The sequence below is a fragment of the Scomber japonicus genome, chromosome 11, assembly GCF_027409825.1.
Source record: "Scomber japonicus isolate fScoJap1 chromosome 11, fScoJap1.pri, whole genome shotgun sequence".
Classification (NCBI taxonomy): Eukaryota; Metazoa; Chordata; class Actinopteri; order Scombriformes; family Scombridae; genus Scomber; species Scomber japonicus.
Window position 1 is genome coordinate 19,011,398 of NC_070588.1, and position 27,297 is coordinate 19,038,694.

The following is a 27,297-nucleotide window of genomic DNA, read 5'->3' on the forward strand; positions in this document are numbered from 1 at the left end:
ATCTTTTCACATTCCTCTTTCCTCTCTCTTCTCTCATCTCCCACCACCTCTGTCCCTCCCTCCCTCTGCCCCTCGCTCTGGCTCTCTCTGTCTCTCTCCAAAGCTGTTGTTACTGTGCGGCTCCCGCACATCATTCCACCGCGATGGAAATTAAATGAAGGTGGCTTAGCGCAGCTAACAGAGGCATGCTTTGAAGGATGTAACCGGGGGAAGCTGCACTGCCAGATCCTTTTCCATGGGCTGTGGATTTGCGCTGCTGAGGCGAGGACACAGCAATCACTCAGCCATGCAGAAGCCCAGACAACAGGACTAATCTCTCCACCTGACTTGTGGAAGCTCCACTTTTTTTTCTGAATTATTTATTCCCCGCTGCCAAAGACAGTGTGGGACAATGGAGCTGGAGTGAAGTAGATGGTAGATTTGTAGCCTTCACTGCAGTGTGCTGCACACATGGATGTGTTCAGCTTTGTGAAGATGCCAAAGCTGTCAGGGTGAGTCCGGTGGATGCTGCCGTGTATGTCTGTGTACTGTATGTGCTGTTCCCTTCTGTAAAAGGCAGTGTTTTGTATGTTCATAGGCATGATTTACAGAGCCACACTGGAATCACATGTGGGGCACGGTCATTAAAAATGCTGAGTTATCGATTGCTCAAGAGAATAAGTTGTGCAGTCATGTATGATGTGAAATGAATGAGCAAGTGAGGGAGATGGGAGGGGGGGGGGGGGGTGGATGCAGAAGCTGATGCAGTTCATGTATCGAAAATGTCTGTATATAACTTCATAAGTATGTTATACTGCAGACGGCCATTGCAGTTTGTTGCTTTATGTGTGGGGTTTTTAAATGTCATGGAACCATATATGGTATGAAACAACAGAGAAAATTATTAAATTATTTTTAATCACTTCAGTTAAAGGTCCATATGAATGAATTTAAATGAATTCAAATTAGGGATGTATTGTGGCAGTATAAAACATGTCTTCCTTACATGAATAACTGATTGTGATATGTCATTGGTTGCTCATTTAAGATGAGTGGTCAAGTTCACATACCCATGGCTCTAAACAGAACAAGAAGATGAAGTTGAAAGATTTCTGTTATACAATATAAACTTTAAAAAAGGGAAGACATTGCAAACCCACACTGTAGTTTTCTTTTTTCTTCATATGGTAAATTTAAGTGTGAGAGAAAACTAAAATAGGCTTTGTTTGTTTCTTTATAAGTGATGGGAAGTATATGGTATGCTAACAAGCCTGAGGAATTCATTCATTGCCAGGGCAGACACCTCACCTTATGCACCCATGGGTCTGCTAGATTGAGTTGATCTGCCCCAGTGGATAGTAATCCTCCTAGGGGATTTGGCTCCATCAGCAACACCACAGACCCCTAATGGTGGGAACAACTGATCAAAAATGGGAAGTATTAAATCAGAAACTGTATATGTGTCAAAAAATGCCCATTCGGTGGATTTCATGAGTCATCAGCAGACTGCAATGGTAATAATGTTATTTTATTTATTTTTTAGAGAAATACATTAGCAAAACTAAAGCAAATCACTGCAGTTTAAATAGTGTGGAGACTAATATTGACAGATAATATTGCACATAATATTGCACCTCTGTATTCTTTGTATACGTAAATGAAAGGGGGGTTTTTTTCTTCTTTTTTTACTTTAATGTAGGAAAGCAGACAGGTAGAAGGGATTTTCCATCAGATGACAAGAGTGTTGTTTCCCAGTTAGTATCCCTCCATAGCAGCATTCATGATGCAGCTCCCAGTGGACCACAGACGTCATTGCATCCTGTCACTGTTAATAATGCCACACAATGCTATCCCTGATTACGAGGTACCACTGCTACAGTGGCATTTTTTTGTTTTTTCCCTCTCAGCTGCCAGCAAGAATTTAAGTCAGCGGATGCTATTTTGCTGAGATTGACAGACCATTTTACAGAGAAAGCCACTGTATGTATTTCAGAGCTCTACAAGAAAGGCAACGCTTCCTCTCATTGTCTCTTCCTCCTGCCTGCCTTACAACACCCCCAGATGTCTCGGTTGTGAGAAAGAAACACATGTTCCTGCTTTCATTTCCTTTATTCCTTGTTGTGTTTGAATCAAGATTTTCACATTCCTGTTCTTTTATTGAAATATATCTAACTCTCACCATCTAATCTGAAAAGGCAAGTTTGAGTCATTTGGCAGAAGGTGTATGAGCTGCTCTGTTTTGATCTTCCCATGTAGCACTTTGGGATAACTTAGCTGTCACACTTTCAGTACACACGGTGGGAGGTATAAATGGTAACAGCACTGACATGATGATGAGCTAGAACATCCCATATTTATGTAGAAAGTGTCAATTATCACAACCACAGTGATTACCTGACTCAATGAGGTTGATTAAACGTGTCTAGGTGATTGCTGAGCATGCTTGCATTGCATGCATAAAAGAAATCTAGATTATTTGTCATTATGCGTTGATGCAACTATTTTTAGTCGCCCTTATATAAAACACAGCTGTGTTCATCAAATGTGTGATTGGAAATGTTTTTTTTTACTGAATGCTATTGTTGTGATTTTTTCTTGAGTAACATGAATAATATGGAAGGTTCAATAAAATGTGGTTGAACTGCATGGCTTTCTGCTGTTGCTGCTCACTTGATTCATTCTGGGCTTTGTTTATTTGAAAAACCTATTATGTGAGTCATTGTTCGGCATGTTTTGACCGCAAACTTTTTGCACAGGAAATCACTGGTCTGGACACAAATTGATTAGCCTAAATGTTCATCAGAGTACACAACGACTAAAAGATCTGTCATACTTAGCTGTTCAAATCAGAAGCTCTGGGGAAGAGTAGATCAGAAATGGCTCAGGGTCAGGAATGGGAGCCAGCTGGCTTGTGGATGAGGTCTCAGGCAACCATTTACTTTGTTCTGTCCTTTAGAGCTTTTAGCATAAAAGCAGTGCATAGCACAATGAGGTGCCGGAGAATCCAAGTCTGGTTAAGTGCCCACAGGGTAAGTTCATCACTATATTTGGTTGAAGTTTTACATAGAGCATTCTGGAGCAAATGAGGCCTGAGGAAAATGCAGTGCATAGAAGTGCAAAAGAAGGGACATTTCTGATTTATTTACTATATTTTCTATGTTAAAGATGGGCCTGCAGTTTATATCTCCTGGTTTCACTGAGTAGCAAATGAGTGAGATTGTGTGTTTTCTTATTTACAGGTAAACTAAAGACAGAAGGACTGAGGCTCACTTACTCTCTGCTAAATAGCAGAAGGATCATAGTGGGTGGGCTGCTTCCAAGATGCAGTTTTATTCCTACCCAGTGGAGATTAACTAACGAAAAACCTTTCTATACAGAGGCACCAGAGAGCTGCTCAGGATAGTGTGGTTGCCCATGGCAACAATATCAGTGTTCCCAAAGACAAATACAGTATTCAGTTGGAATAATGGAGAAAAATAGACACTCTTATCTTGAAGCAAGTGTTCTTCTGTAAAGAATTTCAGTATCACTGCATAATGTCTCCATATGTGGTGATGTATAGTCACCCATAGTGTGTGATTTGGTTAATGCGATGATTGTGTTATCATTGTTTGGCTGATATGCAAGTGGTTTGTTGAATATCAAATGAAACACAGTGTGTTCTTATCTAATGTCAAATGAGCATAATGTAAAGTGGTCTTACCATGAGATATAGTCACAGAATAAGACAGAAAATGAGCATGAGACTAAGCTACTGCTGCTACATTCAGCAATATATTTCAAATCACTGACAGCTTTCATTTTAACAGTGATGTATGAATAGCAGTGCACAATGTAAATAGTGGACTGGACCATGTTCTATTGTGCTGTCATGTTGACAAAAGCATTACAGCTAAGGAGGTGGTTCAAGAAGTCAAGCAAGGGGCAACTGTTTTTTGTTTTTTTCTGAAACAAAAGGCAGTGCCTCTCTGCCCTCAAAAGGATGGAGGCAGTCTAAGATGAGCAGAGGAATAAGGCCTTTAATCAAAGAGGTTCCTCTCTGTCTGAGCCACTTCTCTGCTACACTCTCCGGCCTCCTCCCAGGAGATGGTCATCTCATCTGCTTTCTCTCCACATTTCATATCCAAACAGAATCACATTAGTGGTCTAGCTCTGCATAAATGACTCTGTTAAACTCAAGAGCAGCATCATGGCCTCTTAACCATGTATCTCAGTACTTCGTCCCACAGTCCCACCCCCATCACACAAGGAGAGCAAATATGTACCTTTTGTTTTTATTTGAATGAGAAGAATTGAGTGTTCAGTGATTGACAATAGTGTAATGGACTGATGAGACAGCTCACAGAGCTCATTATTCATGCAGTGGATACAAAAAATTCATAAAGACTATAAAGAGAATTGTTCTGTCTTTGAATGTACTTTCAACTACTTTTGTAGTTTCTGTGTGTTTCTGTGTGTGTGCGTGTGCATATGTATGTATGTGTGTGTTCATGCAGCAGTAGCAGTGAATGTTGCTCTGAAAAAGGGAATGGTTTGCTAATGTAGACTATCCTGTGAGATTGAACCCCTATATTCAATGATACACACCAAATCGCCTACTGTAGAAGAGAATAATGTGATTCATGATGGCATAACTAAAGGAAAATTGAGATTAATATGGCTCTCTGGGTATGTCAGGGGTTATTTCCCAGCCTCAAGCCCAATGTACGCTGGGAAAGAGGCATACAAGCCATAAGAAGAGTCCTCTGGCAATCAGCACATAAATGCCAGTAACATTTTGCTACCATGCAACCATCATATAACACTTTTCACATAGTTTTCTCAAAGGAAATGACCTTCTCATTGTCCCATGAAAAAATATATGTACTTCTTCACCCCTCAATGTGTAAAGGTCCTGTGGTGCCAGAGTGAGGTTTCATATAGCCAACCCTCATGGCGATTATCGATGTGAATTATTCAGACTAACTTGAGTGTCTGTGTTAGGATGTGCTTTTCTTAGCCGTGGCTTGTCTATAATGCATAGTTACTGTCTACATTAACAGGATTACAGCCTTCATAACACAGCAGTATGCTTCCTTACGACTAGTCTGCATTCAGAGAGATGAAAGCGAAAGTGAACTACTGTGATAAAGCAAGGATCACATTATTCATGCAATTTTTATGAAGGACTGTAAAGTGATCTTTTCCCCATCTGTCACACACTACAATTAAAGTAATATCTTCCAAATCCAAGTAACTGATTAATTTGAATGGTAGACTATTGTCACTTTTCATCTCTATTAAAATATTAAGAAATTAAATTAAGTATTTAAATAAAATTGTTTTCTAATTTAGATAATAAAACTGTGAAGTTGCTGTGCAAGCAAGGGCTTAAACTTGCATGTATTTGCAACGTACTTACTGATGGTTATTTTTATGAAAGATGAATCCCTTTTAACTGCTTACTTCTTTGTTTCTTTTGAATAGTAAAGTCAGCAAAATCCTAAGAGATGTGCAAAATACAAAAAAGTTGTCATGCATTTTGCAGTTTTAGTGCAATTTGTCTTTGGAGAATTCCTTTGGGAACCAACATTTGCCTCCAACTTCTCCTAATTGTCCTCTTTCTGACTCTTGGGTAACTTGTTCATGAATTGTGCAGCATGGCTTACCCACTTGACGCTCGATTACTTAGTCCAATGTGACTATGCAGGCATCATTTATTTATGCTAACTGAGGAAGATCAGTTTCACTGTCCACCAGTGGGTGAACCTTTTCAGCATCTCTATAAGCTGGAGTGCTGCGACTCAATGGCATAATGCACCTTGCGCCTGCAGACAAAAGAAATCAAAGATCACAGTATCTATGACTGTGCCATCAATACAAAAAAACAGGAAAATGGATTTTGTGGGACAATTTGTCAGTTGTGGAATATACTTTGAAGGCACATCATCTGAAAATGTAAGTACAACATGTTCTGTAATGCTTTAGACATTTGGAGAACCCTTAAACATATCACTGCTATCCTGGAAAATAATATCATTATAAAACAGTATTCATATGCTACAAACCGTTGACCTGTGCGATATGCAACATTGAACACTACTTATGTTGACGTGGTTGTTAGCTTGAACTGAGATGCTGAAATGGAGGGTCTCAATGAGGTGAACATGGCTCCAACAGTGTCAGACAGTATCCAGTTGTGTCCACACACATCATTTGAGCTGCAGGAAATGTGTTCTAAATATACACCATTGAGGCCTGCTCCCGGCTAATGCACTGTAGGTCAAATAAATCCATATCTGTGTGGAAACACTAATATCCCCCAAACACACTGCTGTATTGGGGAAGAAATCAGATTGCTTCCTGTTGTTCAGAGTTAAACTTATAATAAATTGCAATAAATATGCAAAAACTGTTTTCAATCAATTATGATTTAATTACTGTAGCGATTAGGTGACTTTACCTAAGTTAAAGTGAGCCCAGAACTGTGTTTTAGCTTTGGTTTTATTATTTTGCAGCTAGCTGCATTTGATGGCTTAACAACTTTAGGCCGATGAGCTGGCAATATTTTATTCATATCTCATGAAACATACACGTGTGCAAATACAGACATATATGGTCACGAGCACACACACTCACACAGATACAAGCCCACTGCACACACTTTATAATCATCAGTACAGTAACTGGGGGAACATTTAGAGGGAAAGAAAAAGAAGCTTTGAATAATGAATGCGAAGGGCCCTGTTACACGGCAGACAAGCCTTTGAAGTGACATAACTTGCTGCCACCGCTTTCATAGCATCACCAGTGTGCAGACACAAAGACAGAGATAAAGGAAAGACAAGGAAGGGGAGTGCAGACAAAAAAGACAGATGAAAACATTTAACCAATTACTTCTCTAAATACCTGAACTCTGCCAACTTGTAGCACAGGGAAACGGCTAATTATGTTTTAATGGTAAAGTGAGAAAATCGGATAAAATTGAGATCTAGATTCTTGCTGTCTTTCACACAGTAGGCTACAATTGATAGTTTTGTAAACAATGGTTATAGCTGGTTGTATTCTCTGCTAAACTATATCAAGTCGCCTTGGCATTGAGCAAATCAAATAAGTACTTTCTAAGAGAGTTCCTCTGGGCTTTCTTTTATAAAGGATGTGCTGACATCTAGAAATAAAACCAATTTCATGCCTCTCAAAGCACAAGAGTGAGGCATGACAACTCCGCCTGTGTGTCTAGCTTATGTAATTAATTTGATTTGTATTCGCTGAGTGAACTGTGACTATAGAACATTGTTGATCACACTGGAATCAGGCGTTCCCTTATCACTTGGGTTGAATCGCCTCAGCCCACAAGTCATTTATTTCCATTATGATTCAGATATCTCTGTGGCGATTATTATCTTGCAGTTAGATAGTAATTAGGAGCTATACTCTGAACCACCTGAACTTATTAGAGTTTCTATTTTCTGCAGGTGTCATGCAAGTAGGTTTTAATGAAAACAATTTTGAAAGGATGATATGAAATTGATCAATACTTGATTTCTCTCCCCTTTCTTCCACTGCAGCCACAGGACCAAATCCTCAGGCTGGCCCCCCCCTTCAGGGACCTGGAGTGCTTCGCAGGGACCCCCCAATGGATGGGACATGGGCACTAATAGAGAGGGGCGTGACTGCTACATCAAGTAAGTGCCCTGTGTTTAAAGAAACGGAGGGAGAGCTCCCTCTGTCCCAGATGTTTCCGATGCTTCACAAACCTGTGATTATTCCAGCCACGTCACTGTCTCCATCTGTGCATTCAGAATACTGATTCTCTGTTCCCTCCACTGCTGCGCACACTCTGCCCATGCCTACTCTCACTCTCTCACACACCCACAATACTCCTCATGCAGTCTCCCAAATGCAGAAGAGGGCTATTGAGAGAGTGTGTTTGTACACTGCTGCTGAAGATATGTTACCTGTTCAGGGACCTGTTTTGATCTGAGGGTCTGCACGTTCCTTAAGGATGCTGCTTGCGTTACAGCGTTATCAGCGTGATTAATCCTTTGTAACTGGCACTTCTGGAAATCCGTACAGGCAGGTAAAAATTAACTCTTTGCTGGTTCTTGTATGTGTGCATTTGTTTCTAATGTAACAAGTGAGTGTTTGCTTGTGTTCTGTAGATTTGTCTGGGCTGGTCTCTTTCACCAGAGATGTGCAATATACATTCATACTAGATCTAAAAATATAGGAGCCTTTGTGAGCTACTCAGACAGTTTTTTCAATGTATTTACTGGATTGTTACTTCTTGCCATTGAATATCTATCATAATGGATTTTAACATATACTCATGCACAATCATTTTTATATTATTCTAGGTGCATCTCTAGTGTACATATATATATATATATATATATATATATATATTCATATATATTCATATATTTGAATGATATACTGAATAGGAGGTGAGCACTTGTCACACATGGGTTATAGCATGAGAAGCGTGATGTCAGTGGAGTTATATAAGAAGTAAGGAGCAGTGAAAGTGCTGGATGCAGTGTGTCTGGATGAGGCAGATCATGGGGGCTGTTTTGGCTCCAGCTTTAGCTTTCTAAATTTGAGGAAGACTCATGAATAATCAAATGCCTGTTTCTCTGACTGTCAGTGGCCATCTGAGTTTGTCAAGGCTGCAGGGTGCTGATAGTAGATTGTTGTGTTTTCCAAAGGAACACATGTCTCATCTGCGTGACAGCAACACATGAATAAAGCAGCAACCATTTAATATTTACAGTGTGACACATAGTGCTTAAAGGGGACCTATAATGTTTTTCCTTATTTTCAGTCAATGCAATGTATATACATACGCTACATTGTACATTATACATTATAGATACATAATGTATTTATACAATGTCTGATTTTCGTATTGAATCTGGCCAAATTTCAAATAATGAGGTAAACATAAGTAAAAGGAATCCGTGTGAGCAAAAAGCACCAACCTCAGACTGCTTTAAATGCTCACTTTTCAACATTGGTTTTTCTACTTTCAAACGGAACTGATGTAGGGTTAGGGTTAGGTTAGTAGTAAAACAGGAAATGGTGGGTTTGCATGGACAGCAACTTAACTCAACTGATATGTGCTACCCCCTCATTAAAGTTCCTGAAGCTGGCAAATCAGAACAGAGTGGGCTCATTGGGAGGGTGGCCTTAAAGAGACAGTGGGTATGACTACTTGTTAAGAGACAGAGACTGAACTGAAGGGCTACATAAAGGTCCGATATAAGATAAATAAAGAGGTTTTTTTTAACTGTATTGTGCAAAGCTACTCCAGTGGAGTTCCAGAATAAACATATTGAGCTGGGAATGAGCATAATGGATCCCCTTTAAGAGATTACATGTAGTGTAGGGATTGCTGTAACAATATTCAATAGAGTTGATCAATATCATCAGAACAGAACAAATTTAACTTCTTGTCAAATTGGTTGGATCAACTAATTCTTAATGCTTAATAGTAATTCATGAGATGGAAAGATGTTCTCTATTTACAATACACAAGAATGTCAAAGTGGTGGCTCCACCAGGTCTCAAATTTCATCAAAGCTTTTATTACACTTAATAAACCTAGATTTCCATTAGATAAGTTTAGCAGATTCAATGTTGTCGCTCAGAACCATCAGAAGGCGAAGTGACACAGCAGAAATATACCGATAAATAAAGGCTGTGAGTACAGGCAGGACAAATATAACCTGCTCCAATGAATATGAATAAAATCCTATGAATAAAATCAAACATGAGTCGACATCAGCTCAGCATCAAAGTAGAAAAAATGTTAACCGATTATTATTTTTTTATTATTTGACACAATAGCCACATCTAATGAACATCTGACACTATAACATTTTATATATTTATATTATGACTGAAAATAAGAAAAAGCATAATTAGTCCCCTTAAGAAATATATCTGTCTTGAAAAAAGAAAAATGACTTCATTAGATCAATGTGTCTATAATATTCATGAACTTAGTACACACCTTACAGGGTTTGATGTTATAGTTAGCTTAAAATATTTTACATTCTTATGTATAATTTTTACCATGTCTATAATATTTTTAAATAATTCCATGATCTTTCTCTGTCCTGTGTATTGGACTTTTAGCTTATGAGCTTATCCAAATTCATCTTAATTTGATGCTTTCACCACCGTTATATTATTGTAATATCAGATGAACTGTCAGTCTCTGCATTGAATCCAGAGAAGAAAGAAAATGCAGAATATTTAATAACACACCCACATCTGGATCGATGCAGTCAGCCAGGTGGTGCGGATCAGCAAACAGAAGAACACATGTAAACTAAACGTACTAACAGAGACTAGAGGCCAGAATATCAAATGGATTATTATTTTCTTCTTTTAACAACACTGCATCATCATTTAAGAACTGTTTTCTAAATGTATCAATTAAATATTTGATTATAATGAATCACTCAAGTGCAACATTATTCCAGTGGCACAGGAACGCGTCCACCCAAGAGGCAGAGACTACTCATGTTTATTTTAATGGTTCCCTCAGCTTCTTGAAATCTATAATTATTTATTGCAATGCCTCTTGAAGTGACACCTTGTTTTACTCACATTTATTATCCAAATAATAAAATCAGAAATCTCTTTCATATGGATTTAATACAATGCATATCATGTAACATTTTGTCATTCTATGATAACTCGCAATAAATATTACTAGACTGAACACTTTCAATTTAAATTTCTAAATATGCATGCTTGGACACATTTATCTTGCATTTGTGTATCTTATCTCTCAAATGACAAACTCAACAGATTGCACAAATTTAAACCATATGGACCTGTGCATTCAGGAAGAGTACTGTGTTCTCCCCAGCATGGCCACCTGCTAAACATGGCTTGCTTCCCATTGTGCAGACAGCCATGCATCTAATGGTCCCTAATCATACCCATTAGCTGCTACTGTAGCTCTACAACACTCTAAACAGCAATCAAAAGCCACAGTGTGAGCTGCACAGTTAACAAAATGCAAGGAAATGAGCAGCAAAAAAAATACTGGTGCGAGTGTCACTGTACAAAGATTTGATTTTCACTCTTGTTTTCTTAAAGCATATTTTAGACAAAGCTCAGAAGTAATGTCTTGTTACTGCTGTTCTGAAAGGCTGCTTCAACATGGCTCACTTGGTGCTACACTCACGAGCATTGAGTTCACTGCTCTGTTCACATTATAGCATTTTACATTTTTTGGGGGGTAGTCATGCCGAGTCATGACTCGAGTTGAGCTGGCACGCTGTGAGTGTTTTTTTGCATTCCATGGCACATTATGTAAAATAAATTGTTCACCTGTTGGAGGTGTACTGGTCGTCTGCAGCTCTTCAACAAACATCATCATCACTGTAGCTGTTTGTGCTTGAACTATTCCTCCCTGCATTATTTCTGATTTGCTGAACAAAGAGCTCCAAATAACTCTGTATTTTGTAGTGTTGATTGATTTTTACTGCTACTAACGAAGCACGAAGCACGAAGTGAGGAACATGTTTGATTTCCTATAAATTCTTAATAAGAAAAGTCTGTTGTTTTGTCATGTAAAAGCTTTTAATATGTAGCAGTAAAGTAATGTTTTCATCAGAGGTAACTTAACACGACTCTGACACAGGTGCCCTTCAGCAGCTTCCAGAAAGATGGCCAATCAAAGATGCAGTACATTTTACATTTATTTAGTTCTTACTTTTGCTGCACATGGTAATGCACTGTTAAACTAATGTTTCTCCTAAGATGACCTTAGATACATATGATTTTCTTATTGCAGAGGCAGATGGATCTCAGTAAAGTTTTGTTAAACTGTGATGAGTTTCATTATATCAGCAGTTGACATGCTGGTGCAGGCAAAGCCAACCCTGCTCATTAATTTTAATTAGCCCCACTTTTTCAGTCTTGTTACTGCAGGCTTTGCACATACCGCCACTGCTTTTCCACCAGCACAGACCACTGTGCCACACTGCAGTGAAACCAGAGCGCTCTGTGATTATTTAACTGTATCAACCAATTCATTTTTAATGGAGAAGCAAAATGATTGTTAAAAGGCTTTGGAATTGTTTTGGTACCCCTGTCATATGTCCTCCAACCATTGTTATCTATTCCGTTTTGCCCATACTTTGTGCATACTCTCTCCATTTTAGTACAGCACAATGAATGCATGTATTAAAATGAATCAGTGTGTGTGTGTGAGAGATAGAGAGAGACAGAGAGAGAGAGAGAGAATGAGCAAGCTTTTCTAGAGTTGTTGTGATGACTCAGTGAGGAAAATCTCACAGCCATTTTTAAAAATGTTCTTTAATGACTTTAACAATGTTGTTGTAGTGAACACAATTGCTTTACATATTTGCAGAAGTACAAACATTGAAGGGGTAAAGGCATTTTTGAAAGATATGAGAGACAGCGGTTTGTTTATTTAATATGTTTAGGGGATTTTTTTAAAACCTGAGCATTTGATTCTGAATAAATATTATTCATATAAACTCTATAGATATACAACCAAAATAATGTATATACTGTACATTGCACTCTACTTTAATATGATTTGAATGCACAGAGAGAAGATGCTGCTTTTGTTTATGATCACACCTTACTGCAGATGTGTTACCAAGCTCCCCCATGGAAGCCATGAGGTTGTGTAATTTTTAATGGAAATAAAAGAGGATAATATCCTGATTGCAAATACATGTAGTGTGGCCTCTGCATAATATCCAGATATTCAATTAGCACAGACTATCGTTTAAATTGAAATAGTAGCACACAAACAAATATAAGATTGGATCGCTCCTTTCGGCATCTGTGTGGCAGTCAGCTAATGCAAAATATCCACTGGATTCTTTTATTACACAAAGACATAGTATTTACTTTTACATAAAGATGAGATTTTCCCAGGAAGCGTGCTTATTTCTTTGCAATGTAAGTAATACACAACTGTAGTCTAATTACAAGTTATCATTTTGCCATAATGTTATGCAAGTGTCTTTCTGATTATTCCTTCCCTCTTGCAAGATAAAATCACACATATCACAACAAGGGAGTGGGCAGAGGGCTAAGTACAACGTTAGTGAAATTTGAAGCAGTTGAAACTGGATGGCAAAAAGGATACGTTTTGAAAAACTGCAAAAGCAATGTCTTTTTCCAGGAAATATAACCTGAATACTCAGAATATCCACAGACCTTGTTGTGAGCAGTTTCATGTAGGAACCATTTTCTTTCTACTGAACTACAACCATGAACCATCTCAATGTGCAGGCGAAAGCGTGCATCTACTCATGGTTGGTGGGTGTGGTTCAGTATCTCACACCAAAATAATCAAGATAGTACTACTTTTTAAATAGATTTTGTTGGCATAGACGCCTTTACTCAACAGTAGACAGACAGGAAACATGGGAGAGAGGGGGGTGTGACATGCAGCAAAGGACCTCTGATCGAGATTCGAACCGGAGTCGGCTGCATATATGGCATGCGCTCTAACCACTCGACCACCTGCGTGCCCAATAGTACTACTTTTTGATTTTGAGGTGAACTGTCCCTTTAAAATGTTAATATGTGCTGTGGACCTACCCCACTCTCAATAATAAATGCCTTGTTATACTATAATTGGCTGGTAAAGTCAATCTTTACAGTCTTGCTAAAATATTTATCTTACTTTGTCTTTAATTATTTCTTCTTTTCATTTGGATTAAGGAGTATTTAAGGACTATGTCTGTTATGGACGTACATGTTCTCAGTTCTCAAAATGTAAATGTGAGACCATCATAGAAATTGGGTCCATGTTCAGTTCAGGACTGATATTACAACAACAACAAAACATAAACGCTGAAAAAATGAATCTAAATGTTGTCTTCTGTTATCGTTTGTTATCCATTAATCAGCTGCATTTTTTGTCCTAATTGCAGAAAACAAGTTTTTTTGTTCTGCTCTGAAAAAAAGATGTTAAATCCTCCTCAAATATGAGCTGACAATCACTCTGCTTTGAACATTTTGTCTCCTTTGTTTTTGTTGTCTTTACAGTGGTATTGGGACTGCGATTGACAGATCGCACTGTGTCTTTGTGCCATGAAAGATTAATTGTTAGTATTTAGTGGTGACTAGAACATGTGTCAAGAATAACTGTGAATTACACATTGTCTGCCCAGGCCCACAGCTTTAATTAACCAACATTGTTGGCCCCATACGGGGCTGCTGCTGCTTTTGCAGAGAGAGGAGAGAAAGACTGCAAAACTCTGATCACGATATGTGGGAGCTATATGCAGTATGTGCACATTTTTGACCTCAAGAGGCCAAATGGAATAATAACTGTGCTGCAAGGACGTTGGAAAATATATTGATTAGCGTAACTAAAGTAAAGGTTCACATAAGGTTCAATTTTACGGTGAGGATGGCAGGAATCTTATAGCCATAGAGAAAGCAAATCTCAAACTCATGCAGTCAGAGGATTTCAAGATCATATATGTCCTGCATTAGTATTAATATGGCAAGGCAAAAGCATGTCCTCTAGCACATAGCAGTGTGGTTACTATAGTAAACAGTAAATGCTTCTTGCTAAATTATACAGATCACACAGCCTGCAATGTGAGAGTACAGCATTGGAGCTTGATTACCATTACCCACATGTTCTATTTTTGCAGCATTGCACTAGTTTAATATTTCAAAACAATATCTGGCATCCTGTCTTAAAACATTACAAGGATTTGGTCACAAGAAAAACTATATGTATCTATTTATCGATCAATCTGTTTATGTTTGATTTATCAGTGTGTTTTCAATACTTAACAGATAAGTCCATTTCCATTTTCAAGTTATTATAACACTTTAACTTTTAACACTGACATTTGAGACAGAACAAATGCAGTGCTAGAATATCACAAGAACAATCTAACATGATGACAAAAACATTTCATATTCATGTTTATCATTCTCACAGTCACATCTCCCAGAGCAGCTCCCTGGAGGAGGTTCGCCTGGACGGAGACAAATTTGTGCCACCAGCGCCCCGGAAGGTGGAGATGAGACGAGATCCAGTCCTTGGCTTTGGCTTTGTGGCAGGCAGTGAGAAACCTGTGGTGGTCCGCTCAGTCACACCAGGTAAAATGACCCAGCTGTACAGTAGCTTTAATATAAATGTGACTCATACAATCCATAACAATTATCAACACGATCCCCGAAGGAGATGAAATCCTTCTAAAAATGAAGCCAGAAAAGAAAAAGGAAAACCCACTCAGGCTGTAGTTTATGTTGATGATTCATTGATTATTACAGCACTCAGTGAGTAAGCATTCATTAGAGCCTTGAGCCACAACACATGAAACTGAGAAAATTAAGAAAGATAGTATGCCTGTGAGCAGTTTGTACCACTCATGTGTTGTTTGGTGTGTTGGCAGGAGGTCCATCAGAAGGCAAGCTGATCCCAGGGGACGAGATCATCATGATTAATGATGAGCCAGTCAGTTCAGCACCCAGGGAGAGGGTAATTGACCTTGTCAGGTATGACAACACACTAAGGTGAGATGCCATTTGCCTGTTGTTGAACCTGTTGTTCATAGTTGTACAGTGCCTATTAAAAGTATTCAACCCTCTCAGAAGGTTTCATGATTTAGTGTCTTACAATACTGAATCAAAGTAGATTTAATGTTTTTTTTGACACTACAGGGGGAATATCTGTTTAATGTCAAAATGAAAACTGATTTCAAAAAAGTTATTTCAGTTAATTACATTTTACAAAATGTTTACATAGCCAGCCATTCCTTTTAATAGGGGACACAAAAATCATAACTATTGCAGCCAATAAGTTTTACAAGTGAGGCAAAACCTACCAAAACCTATGCCATGATGACAAAAGAGCACTCCAATGCAGAAGCTCAAGTCAGGGGATGGATACAAGAAAATGTCAGTGTCAAAAATGTCACATTAAATCCCATATAATTTAATGTTATAAAATGACAAAACTTCCATTGGAAGTGAATATGTTTTATAGGCACTATACTTCACCTTTGTAGCACAATGTGATCTAATCAAAACTATACAAATAATTAAACTATCTTTTTAAATCTCAGTTTACAGTTTATAATACAGTTGATGGCCAAAGATCTGGAAAAATACTGCAGCTTTCTATCCTGAATAAGTATTCTGTGTTTACGTTTCCTTTTATATAAAAAAAAAAGTTAGCTGGATAGAAATGGTATATTCTTGTTGCCATCTGCTCTATGCACCATGATTGCATCTTGCATTTCATTAGATTCATATCACTGACACAGCTGAGTGACTGGCTGTGAGTTTGGTCCTTGTGTGACCTGTGCTGCAGTCTGTAAACAGTAGATTAGTACAGGGTGCCTATGTGGCCACTCCTTCACAACTCCTGTTGCCTTGAATGAGCTCTGTCTCTGCAGGCAAGAGAGGGCTGCCAGGAGCATCCCTGGGACACAATGTTCCTCCTGCTGATGTCTCAAAAATAACAATATTTGGTTCTAAGACAATTGAAATATTTCTAGATTTCCTTTAATCCCAGTGGGTTTTTTTTGTCTCTTTAAACATTTTATTAAAATGTATCTCATTAAAAATGTTTGTATATTTTGTATTGTCTTTCCTGCAGGAGCTGCAAGGAATCCATATTGCTGACTGTTGTTCAGCCGTACCCAGTAAGTTCCTCTATGAATGAAATAAAGTACAATCCAATGGGCTGTCTATGTCTTTAGAGCTGATTATTTTGTTAAATCTATGAAAGCAGTCATTAATCATGCCATATGCTTGTGCTGGCACTTTATCAGTAATGCTGTATTTGACTGTAAGAGCCCGGCTAACTCAAAGGGAGTTGAATTACTGCAGTCTTTCCAAGCCTTCTCATGTTGTAACGTCAGATCCTTGCAAGACCTCAGATAAACCTGCTACATCAACATTTACTAGCCACGGAGCACCAGATGGTGATAACACAGTGCCAAGAGCATATATTCAGCCTTCATTTACAGTTCACATAAAGAGTCAGTGGTAATTGAATTATGCTTGGTTTCCCACTAAAAATAGACCATATAACATATATGCTGTTTTTTCTGTGGCAGGATTGAAACGATGAAGTCTGATAATTCCCTATAGTCTGTAACAATAATTAAAGTGTTTTATACCATACAACATTTCCTAAAGCTCTAATATCTAAATACATCCATTCACCAAGCATTTCAATTAATCATTGGAGTCTTTCAAGAACAGCCACTTAACAATCAGCTAAACTTGAATAAGAATTTGATTTACAGAATAAAAACATGGGTGTAGTGTCCCATAATATACAGAAGACCAAGCAGCTCTTATAATCCAGCCTGTAACTGCTTCAGTTTACCAGGTAGCCTCAATGACATACCGGCAGTGAGGGTGTCATCCCTCTTATGCCCTTACACAGAGCCGCCTTAATTGCATCACCACAGAGTGGAGAAATGGGAGCTTGTTGTGTTCCAATTACCGTACATGTTCTTGAATTGTGTGGAGCTAATAAAATAAAAAAAGACTCATCACTGAAGGAACTGATTGTCCTTTTGTTGTGTTTTTCCTTCTTTCCCTCCAAAAGTCACCTAAATCGGCATTCATCAGTGCAGCCAAAAAGGCGAAGTTAAAGACTAATCCTGTTAAAGTCCGCTTCGCTGAAGAGGTCATCATTAATGGCCAGGTCCCTGTAAGTCATACTCTACAATGATTCATTCAGTACACATCAAGGTTCATAACAGGAGACGATAGCAGCTGCTAAAGCCAGAATAGAGAAGATACGCTAATACAAGATAGAAATCTGAGTAATCAACTGTACCATGAAGACATGCAGGATTTGAAAAAAACACACCTCTCCTTTCTTTTCATCATTGTACCATTACTGGGAATGAAATAGACAGCATGTGGGTATGATTGACAGAAAAAGAGAGACACTCACAGAAAGCTTCCCTGATTTGTTAGATGTGTCACTCAGAGAAGAATAATCCAGTAATCAGTTTTACGTACTGGACTTTCACTACTATGTCTGCTGAATGGAACATAAATGTAATGTCACATATACATGTTTAACGAAATAGCTTGACATTCACTTTTTGCTTTCTTACTGAGAGTTACATGGGAAGATCAATATGACTCTCATACAGCATCTGTTAAATATGAAGCTACAGTACAATCAAGAAATGGCTAAATAAGCTCACTCTCAGGATTTGAAATGGTAAAATAGCAAGCCATGCTGCCCACCAGCACATCTAACGCTTATTAACACTTTATATATTCTTTTTTATTCTGTACAAAATTCATATTGTAAAAATGTGATATAATGTGTTAATTAGTGAGCTTTAGAGATGCTGGCAGGCAGAGTTTGTTATCCTTGGACAGAGCCAGGCAAGCTGTTTCCCTGTTTCCAGTCTCTTATTTACCATACAAATAAAGTGGTATCAATCTTCTCATCTTAGGAAGACAACAAATACGTGTATTTCCCAAAATGAAGAACTGTTCCTTTAATCTTCTAAATCACTTTCATATTGAGTCCTTGAATGTGCAGTGTTTTCCTCCCAGCAGTCTTTTAATTACAGAATTTTCTACCCCAACTCCCACTGATACTCTTTAACTGCTGTACATAAACAACTTTCAGTTTGAAAAAGTGAGATGTGTTGATCAAATGTTTTTCATTCTATCCTCAGGAAACTGTGAAGGACAACTCCCTTCTTTTTATGCCAAATGTTCTGAAAGTGTACCTGGAGAATGGGCAGACTAAATCATTTAGATTTGACAGCAACACATCCATTAAGGTAGGTGCTGGAACGAACTTTGCTTCACTATGAAATGCAGTTGCGTAATCTAAAGTGATGTACAGTTTAAATGTTGAATGTTATTCATACAGTTGCACTGTGCAAGTTGTATTAACTACTATGTCTATGTGAAAGGATGTCATCTTGACCCTGCAAGAGAAGCTATCCATTAAGAGCATTGAACACTTCTCTCTGATGCTGGAGCAAAGAGCTGAAGGATCTGCCAGTAAACTCATGCTCCTGCATGAGCAGGAGATGCTAACTCAGGTGAGACAGCTCTCTTCACTGCTACTCAACTACTTAACAGTAGAGAGGCAGTTGAATAATAGACATGACACCCTTCTTTTTATCAGTGCTACTGGTTGTAAATTAAACATGTTATAGATGATAGTTACTAATTAGAAATAATCATTCTTGAAGACTGTTAGATGAGAAGATTAATACTGTGCTCCTACCTGACCATTTAATTAAAAAGGATGATGCCAGATGATGTTACCTTAAACATGACATAAACACATAAACATAAAAAGCCAATTTGCGGTTTAACAGGGAATTATGAGTTAAAATATTTCTTGGCCAACTTCCTGGAAGCTTCACTAGTTGCCTGGAAACTTCACAGTGATGGCAGAGTCTGGGAAGTCACTGCTCCTGGCTAAGAAGAAGTCCTCTAAGAAAGGCTCAACTTCGTGTTTTTACACTTCAGTTTTGTACAGATTTAACAAATGAAATATAATATCTTAATTAGTAATCTTTAGATGTGCTGTAGAAAGATTTTGTTACCTTTGGACAGATCCAGGCTAGCTGTTTCTCTCTGCTTTCATTCTTTATGCTAAGCTAAACTATCTGGCTTCATTTTAGACAGATCAATCTTCTCATCTGACTTTCAGCAAAAAAGCAAATAAACATACTTCCTAAAATGACAAACTATTCCTTCAATCTCTATGATCACTGTAATAACCCTGACAGACTTCATGATTTGACATTTATTGCACATCAATCCTATGGAAAGTTAATATTACATTTTGCATGCAAAGCACTGTACCTACTCATTTGAAAGAGAAATCTTAAAAAATGTGAAGAACTTTCAGACCTAATGGGACCCACCTTATCTTTCAATTGTTCTCTAGGTGACACAGAGGCCAGGGTCACACAAGATGAAGTGCTTTTTTCGAATCACTTTTGTCCCAAAGGATCCTGTGGACCTGCTTAGGAGAGACGCAGTGGCGTTTGAGTACCTCTATGTCCAGGTGAATATCAGCAGATGAAGCAGCACATGAAGTTGTACATTCTAGTTTATGGTGAAAGTACATTTCGTTTTCTTTCTTTTTTTTAAAGAAACACAGCAAAAAATACTTTACAACCTGGACCTAGTCTAGACTTTAGTCTAATGTTGGCCTTAGCAACCTGTTGCTGTAGGTGTGTTGTTGTCTTGAATGTCATGAATGAGACTGAAGTATAACCTCCTCCTGTCCTCCCTCCAGAGCTGTAATGATGTGGTATTGGAGAGATTTGGGTCAGAGCTGAAATACGACACAGCCCTCCGTCTGGCTGCCCTGCAAATGTATATTCTAACCATCAATACCAAGCAGTCTCAGAAAGTTTCCCTCAAGTATATTGAGTAAGTCCACTGGGTTTCACATTGTACCATGTAGGCTGGAATTAGTGGCATCACTTTCAACTACAGAGCCATTTTGTTGTTTCCAATGGTGTATTCCAGCTATAGAAGAGACTAGTAAGGCTTAAATGCTGTAGTGCTAGATGATACATCCCTGCTGGTTAGTTAATGATTCGGATTGTAGCCTGTCAGTTAATCAATGCACTACATCTGGGTGAAGTAAATTGATCAAGAATGATGACTTCACTGTTTTTCACAGTGATTGAGTGACATTCTCTAATCTTTATAAATTGCATGTCCACAGGAAGGAGTGGGGTCTGGCATTGTTCCTGCCCCCTGCAGTGCTGTCAAGCATGAAAGAGAAGAACATCAAAAAAGCTCTCACTCACATCCTCAAAACCAACCAGAACCTGGTCCCACCTGGTAAAAAGGTAAAGTGTGTCACCCCTTCCTCTTTCTCTCTTCACCTCTCTATACCAACAGTGTTTTTCTCCATCTCTTTCTCTTGGCCTTGCACAGCCTTTGAAAATACTCATGACTACCACCTAGTGGATGGTTAAGTTTTAAAACAGATAATGCTGCAGTGTTTGTTTTTTGCGTGTTCTTTTAAACATTAACTTGTTTGGACAGTACATTTTGTGGCGAATACCTCACTTAAATTATTTCCAATTGTATTTAATGTCATGTCACTTGTTTCCTCTCCATTGCAGCTGACTGCCTTGCAGGCAAAGGTCCATTATCTAAAGTATCTCAGTGACTTGAGGCTATATGGTGGACGGGTGTTTAAATCCACACTAATTGTGAGTGAAATCATCTTTTTAACTCACATTTTATGATACCAAAAAATTATCATGTTCAATATGCAAGGAGGAAATAACATTTGTCCTGACTCTCTCTTTTACAGCAAGGCGAGAAGCACACAGAAGTGACTTTGCTGGTGGGACCCAAATATGGCATCAGCCACGTGATTAACACCAAAACAAACCTGGTGGCACTTCTTGCTGATTTCAGTCATGTCAACCGCATTGAGATGTATACAGAAGATGACAGCAGGGTCAGAGTGGAACTCCATGTTCTGGACGTAAAGGTTAACAAACCTGCCCTTTTAAAATGAAAGCATGTTCTGACTGATTTTATGAATATTTTCTGTGGTGTTACCCTGAAAACACCAATCTTGTTCAGCAGTCATTATAACCTCATTCTACAGCCCTGCTCTCCCATTTATTGTCATCTGCTTATCTGCATCTTTCACAGCCCATCACTCTCTTAATGGAGTCTGTTGATGCAATGAATCTGGCCTGTTTGACTGCTGGCTACTATAGATTACTGGTGGACTCTCGCCGCTCCATCTTCAATGTGGCCAAAAACACAAACAGTATGGAAACAAGTATGTCTGAAACAATCACAAGATGACTCATCAATACTGTTTTTAAGTAGCCCTATGTTCATGTTTTGGTTTGTCTTTGCAGGCCATGCAGCAAGAATAAAGCAGAACTACCAGGCCATTGAGTGTACATACAGTACACCCCATAAAGGTTTTGAAGATAGAAATAACCAGAGGTGCAGCCAAGATTATTCTGACCAGGAGTGTGAATACCTCGCCCACGGGAGATGTGAAGGCCAACCAGTCTACATAACTGAGATCCACCAGCCTCAGCACTCAATGCACATGGCAGAGAGAGTGGATTGCTGCAGAATCCCTTACACCCAAACTTACCTCAACGTCCCAAGGCCCAAACCCCAAGACTCCTCCAGGAGTGCAAAAGTCTCCTTTATATTTGGAGATCCTCCCTTAGACAGTGTAAACCCCCAAAATCTGGGCTACCAGAGACTGATGGATGAAAGTCCAGAGATTTTAGACAATCACAGCCCTATGTACAGGCGCCTCGAGGAGGACTATAAGATGATGGATGCCATTGAAGACGGATATCAGTACTCCACCAAAATCTTTGGTCCTACTGAATGCATCGAGGAGCCGCTGCTGCATGACATTTGCTATGCAGAGACAACAGATGATGCAGAGGATGAGGATGACATCAGCTGTGAGGAGGACACAGTGATGAGTGACATTGACAAGACTTCATTACTCTCACTCTCAGGGTCCAGCGATGATATCATTGACTTGACCTCCCTTCCTCCACCTCCAGAGGGTAATGACGAGGAGGACAATGATGTGCTGCTGCACTCTCTTAACCTGGCCATCGCTGCTCCTCCTCCTGGCTTCAGGGACAGCTCTGATGAAGAGGAGCAGCTGGGGGCCGGGATTCGGGCCCAAGGGGCCTGCAATGATATCCCAGTGTCTCTCATAGATTCAGTGCCCACCCAAGGAGCAGAGGGTCATGGGGAGCCTCTAGACGATGCAGTGGTGTCCACTTTACAGGCACTTGAGGCCCTCGCTGCATCTGAGGAACAGAGTCCTGCACAGTCAGAGAGTAGCGCAGGTTCTCCTTACACTATTGTAACGTTCATTCATTAACACCACACTTGCTCCAGCCATTCACTTTTGATTTGTTGTTGTTGATTTTTTTTTTTTCAATAAAGCCCATTTTGTTCTATGTTTCCATTTGTGTGAGTATTTCTTCATTCATTTGAGCATTCAAACAGTGTTTATGTTCATTACTATATCAATCATTTTGTCATGATGTCATGTTTCTTATTATCATTTGTACGTTTTATCATCCACATACTGCACAATGTCAGATGCTTGTTGCTAATATAGAAAAAGCTGAAAACATAAAATTTCAAATAGCTACAGCATGTTAATATCAAGTTATATATTGTCTATGAACATTTTATAGATGCTATAATTAGATTTTAATTTTAGGTGGAATGTTTTGATTGATATTTTTTATTGTCAGTTTCCTTCTCTGAATTACATGCTAACTTACACTGTCTTAACCAATAACTATATTTAAGTCATTCCATAATCTGTGATATTTTTCTTGTGCCTCAGAGGAAGTTGTTAATGAGCTGTTTGTCTTTCTGTGGTACACAGGTGTAGAAATATCACGTGCATTTAGTCCTGAGTCATCAGATTCTGGCAACGAGACAAACTCCTCTGAGATGACAGAGAGCTCAGAGCTGGCCACTGCTCAAAGACACTCAGACAACCACCTGAGGATGCATGTAGCCATGACAGAAGGATACCACGCCATGAATGAGGAAAAGACAGAGGCCACTGTGCCTAATGATGGTGGAGCGGGAGCCATGCACCACAACCCCCAAGAGCATCATGAAGAGGAGGCAAAATCATCTGCTGTCACCTCCTCCCAGATTTTCCACTCAGATGGCGGTGAGATGGAGCCAGAGACAATGGAAATAAAATCAGTTAGTGAATACTTCACTAAGATGCACATGGGCTCAGTGATGAGCAGGCAGAGAGGAAAGCAGAGAGAGGCAGAGAGCAAGATCCAACGAGACACCTGTGAATCCTCTGACAGAGCCCACGTGACCTCTCAAGACTCAGCTAAAGAGGAGCCCCCTCATCTTGTTGGAAAGTATAACGCCTTCACTGTGAGGGATTCCTATTACATGAATCAACTTGATCTGGGGCGAACTCACTTTAAAGACAGGCATCAAAAATGGCAGCAGAGAGTGCCCGGAAACAAAATGGCAGAGAATCTCGCTACAGAATGTGTGAATGAGTCACAGGCTTCCCACGCAGAGAGGCTGACAGTAAAGGGAGAGAAACAGGACTCAGATGAAAGAAGCCAACCGCTAAATGCCCATCTCCGCTCCCTGTCCAAAGGAGATGTCTCTTCACAGGATAATGAGCAGCAGCAAATTAAGATTCCAGCATCAGAGCAAGACGTTGCTCGGTTATATGAATACCATGCGAGCAAGCGCATGTCATCAATACAAAGCGAAGGGGTTCATTCTCTCCAAAGTTCACAATGTTCCTCTATAGACGCTGGTTGTAGCACAGGCAGCAGCAGCTGTGTCACTCCAATGGATTCTCCCCTTTGTGCCACAGACAATATGCATGTACTGTCGGAGTCCTCTCTCAAGGGGCTGAGCTATGTGACTACTGAGGAGAAAGCTTATGGGCCTCCAAGCCAAGGGAAGGCCAGTCACCCCATGGACCCCACCCTGCTGAGGAAAATCCATGCAGCTACCAGTGCTGAGCCTGGGTTTGGGATTACACGGGATAGCAGTCACAGAATGCCCAAGATAAAAGAAACCACAGGTAAAACTAAACAGGAGGGTGCTCCCTGCAATCTGTGTCTGTGTAAGTAGATAAAAGGAAGTTATAAACATTACAACAAATACATTTGGGTGGTTTTGCCTGGGTTTTGAGAAATCAGTCTCTGAGAGTTATACCTCATTTCCTTCCCTGGTTTGTGGTGCTCACATTAACAGTTTTAAAAATCCAACAACAAAATGTGTTTTCAGAAACAATAACCTTCTGACAGTCCCCAAGGCCTCAATATGTTGTATAACTACTTTCTTCTGAGAAAGTATTCCCTTTGCAACCTGTCCACACTATATTTTATTTAACATTGAGGGACATGTTATAACAAGGACACATAGATTATTTTTTTTTAATGGCACCTCCACAGAGCTCTCAAGACCAGTAAATGTAAGGGGATAATGTGCTTTATGATTTGTGTGAATAGCCCTTTAAAATACACTCCTGTCTTTATTTTATTTTCTTTTTTTTTAACCTGCAATGCATTTATTCACTTTCTTGATCCAAATTAGATGAGACAATCGATGCCCCTACCATGTCTGTTAATTCAAAACCGAGCCAGCAGCTGGTTAGCTTAGCTAGAAACGCTAGCTAGAAAAGACTAGAAACAGGGGGAAGTGAAAAACAACAAGACATAGTTTTACTGGGAAAGTGACTTAAGTGTCATGTTGTCACTATGTGGTTGACAGGGAACCACCCTGCCTAGAAATAGTCCTACACGTGGCTTCCCCTAAAACCAGATATACCAAAGACATAGCCTGTTAATTAGCAAGCTTTAGTGTTGCTGGTAGGCAGATATTGCCTTGTTACCCATCCTCATGCTAAGCTAAGCAAACTATTTGCTGGCTCAAGCTTCATATTGAACAGACACATACTGTATGAGAGTGATATTGATCTTCTCATCTAACTTTCAGCAAGAAATCCAAAAAAGTTGAACTATTCGCTTAAAATGTCACTTTTGCTCTTTTCATCAATTTAATTATTCAGGAACTAACTAGCAGTTGAATTCAGATGCATTTTCTATTTAAGCTTTATCTATGTTAATAAGTAAGAGTCTAATGAATGCAAAAATGTTATGAATATGTGTTGTCAGGTAGATGCTTAACAGTTCTCTTTGTTTTCCTACTACCCCTAGTGTAGCTTGCACACAGCTGAAGACGGTTGGGGAAGAGTCATCTTTAGCTCTCTGTAATGAGACCACCACCACAATCATGTCACCATCATCATTACAAAGTAGCACAGAGCCCAGGACGCTAACACAGGTCGGTCCCGAGCCCAAACCACACGCCCTGGTTTTCCCTTCAAGTGGATTTTCTTGTGACCCCATGACAGGCAGCCTCAGGAAGCCATGTCGGGTTCGGATGCTCAGGAGGAGCTGGAGTACCATAATGCCAAGTTCCAGGAGCTTAGAAGCACTGTTAGAGAAGACCAAAGCCACACTTACAGGGAAGAGTGGTGGTGAGAATTTACAGTCTCGAGATCCCCAAAAATTACAGAGGATATTCTCTGCCAAAACCATGCCCAAGAGTTTGTCCCAGGGTTCAGTTGCCTCCAATTCATCACGTAGAGGGCTATCTATAGGAGCCTCCATGCTGCCAGAGTCGACAGTGCTGAGGTTGGATACAGGTGCGTGGAGGTGCCATGGGCCGTTCAGTCACTGCTTCCTACGAAGAAAGAAAAACACTGATGGTGATGATGGTGAAAGAAGGAAGCCCTCACAGCTTCTATTCTCTGTCAGCTCAAGTGGCAGGGAAAACACTGCCTTGAAAGCTAAGCAGAGTAACATGGTCACCGCTAGAAAGGACATGAGCCTCGAGGCAAGGTTAGATTGTGTAAATTCAATGAAGGGAAAAACCTATAGCCTCCACACAGGGTTCGCAGTCGCACGAAAGGATGCCTTAGAGATGATCAGTGTGGTGCGTTCCAGTGTGGGTCATTCATCCAAAGGTGAAAAGTCAAAGGTCAATGAGGCTGACATGGAGACAATCTCTCAGCTGCTTTTCATGCAGGCCAAAGTGCTGAGCGGCGCCTGCAGTCAGATGGCCGAGGAGTACAGCAGCCCAGAGGAGTTGCTGCTCACTCTGACACACAGCTTCCACACACTCTGCTGCCTAACGCAAGCCTGCATGTCACTAGTGGAAGGCCTGAGCACTGAGAGCGAGCGACGCGAGGTGGTGGCCAAGGTGGATGAGGTCGTCATGAACTACGTGTGTCTGCTGAAAGCTGCAGAGGCGGCCTCAGGAAGGTCCCCCAGTGATCAAAGTGTGAATGCATTGACACATCACTCTGCCACCATGTCTGCTATTATAACCACACTAACTCACTCACTGAAAACACTGCTCAACAAATGAACTGTTGTAATTTTGTTCTGATTATTGATTTCAAAGCCATACATAAGAGACATGGGTTTTATAACCAATGTGAACTGCTGTAGAAGAAAAAAATCTTGCCTTGTGTACACTATATTTTATTATGTAAAGTAAAAACAAAATTATATGAATCATTAAAGTTTTAAATAGATTATATTAAGGCCTCTATGAAGAAGCATACAACCCTCCTCCCAAATATATTATCTGATATTACATGATAAGGATTACTTTAATGGTTTATTGGTTATATTAGAGGCTTAACATGTAGAATATCACAACCTTATTAGTATTCTTGTTTATAAACTGTAAAAAATATATATTACGTTAAAGAAATGCATATACTATATAAAGCTCTAGACAAAT

At 39.4% G+C, this 27,297-nt stretch overlaps 1 protein-coding gene across 1 annotated transcript; it reads left to right on the forward strand.

The window, feature by feature from the left end:
* Positions 1-450: 450 nt before the first annotated feature.
* Positions 451-26,916, forward strand: frmpd4 (FERM and PDZ domain containing 4). The gene is made up of 17 exons (XM_053328691.1): positions 451-491; positions 7,527-7,643; positions 14,927-15,087; positions 15,384-15,486; positions 16,592-16,637; positions 17,555-17,659; positions 18,654-18,761; positions 18,897-19,028; positions 19,889-20,008; positions 20,243-20,379; positions 20,681-20,807; positions 21,087-21,176; positions 21,281-21,463; positions 21,631-21,763; positions 21,846-22,817; positions 23,372-24,562; positions 25,706-26,916. The coding sequence occupies exons 1-17, from the start codon at positions 451-453 to the stop codon at positions 26,914-26,916; spliced, it is 4,977 nt and encodes a 1,658-aa protein (XP_053184666.1).
* Positions 26,917-27,297: the final 381 nt, after the last annotated feature.

Bases quoted from the DNA above. Each gene is read 5' to 3' on its own strand.
- frmpd4 (XM_053328691.1), top strand. From the start codon at position 451: ATGGATGTGTTCAGCTTTGTGAAGATGCCAAAGCTGTCAGG. The intron at 492-7,526 runs GTGAGTCCGGTG...CTTCCACTGCAG, and splicing joins AAGATGCCAAAGCTGTCAGG to CCACAGGACCAAATCCTCAG. The intron at 21,177-21,280 runs GTGAGTGAAATC...TCTCTTTTACAG, and splicing joins TGTTTAAATCCACACTAATT to CAAGGCGAGAAGCACACAGA.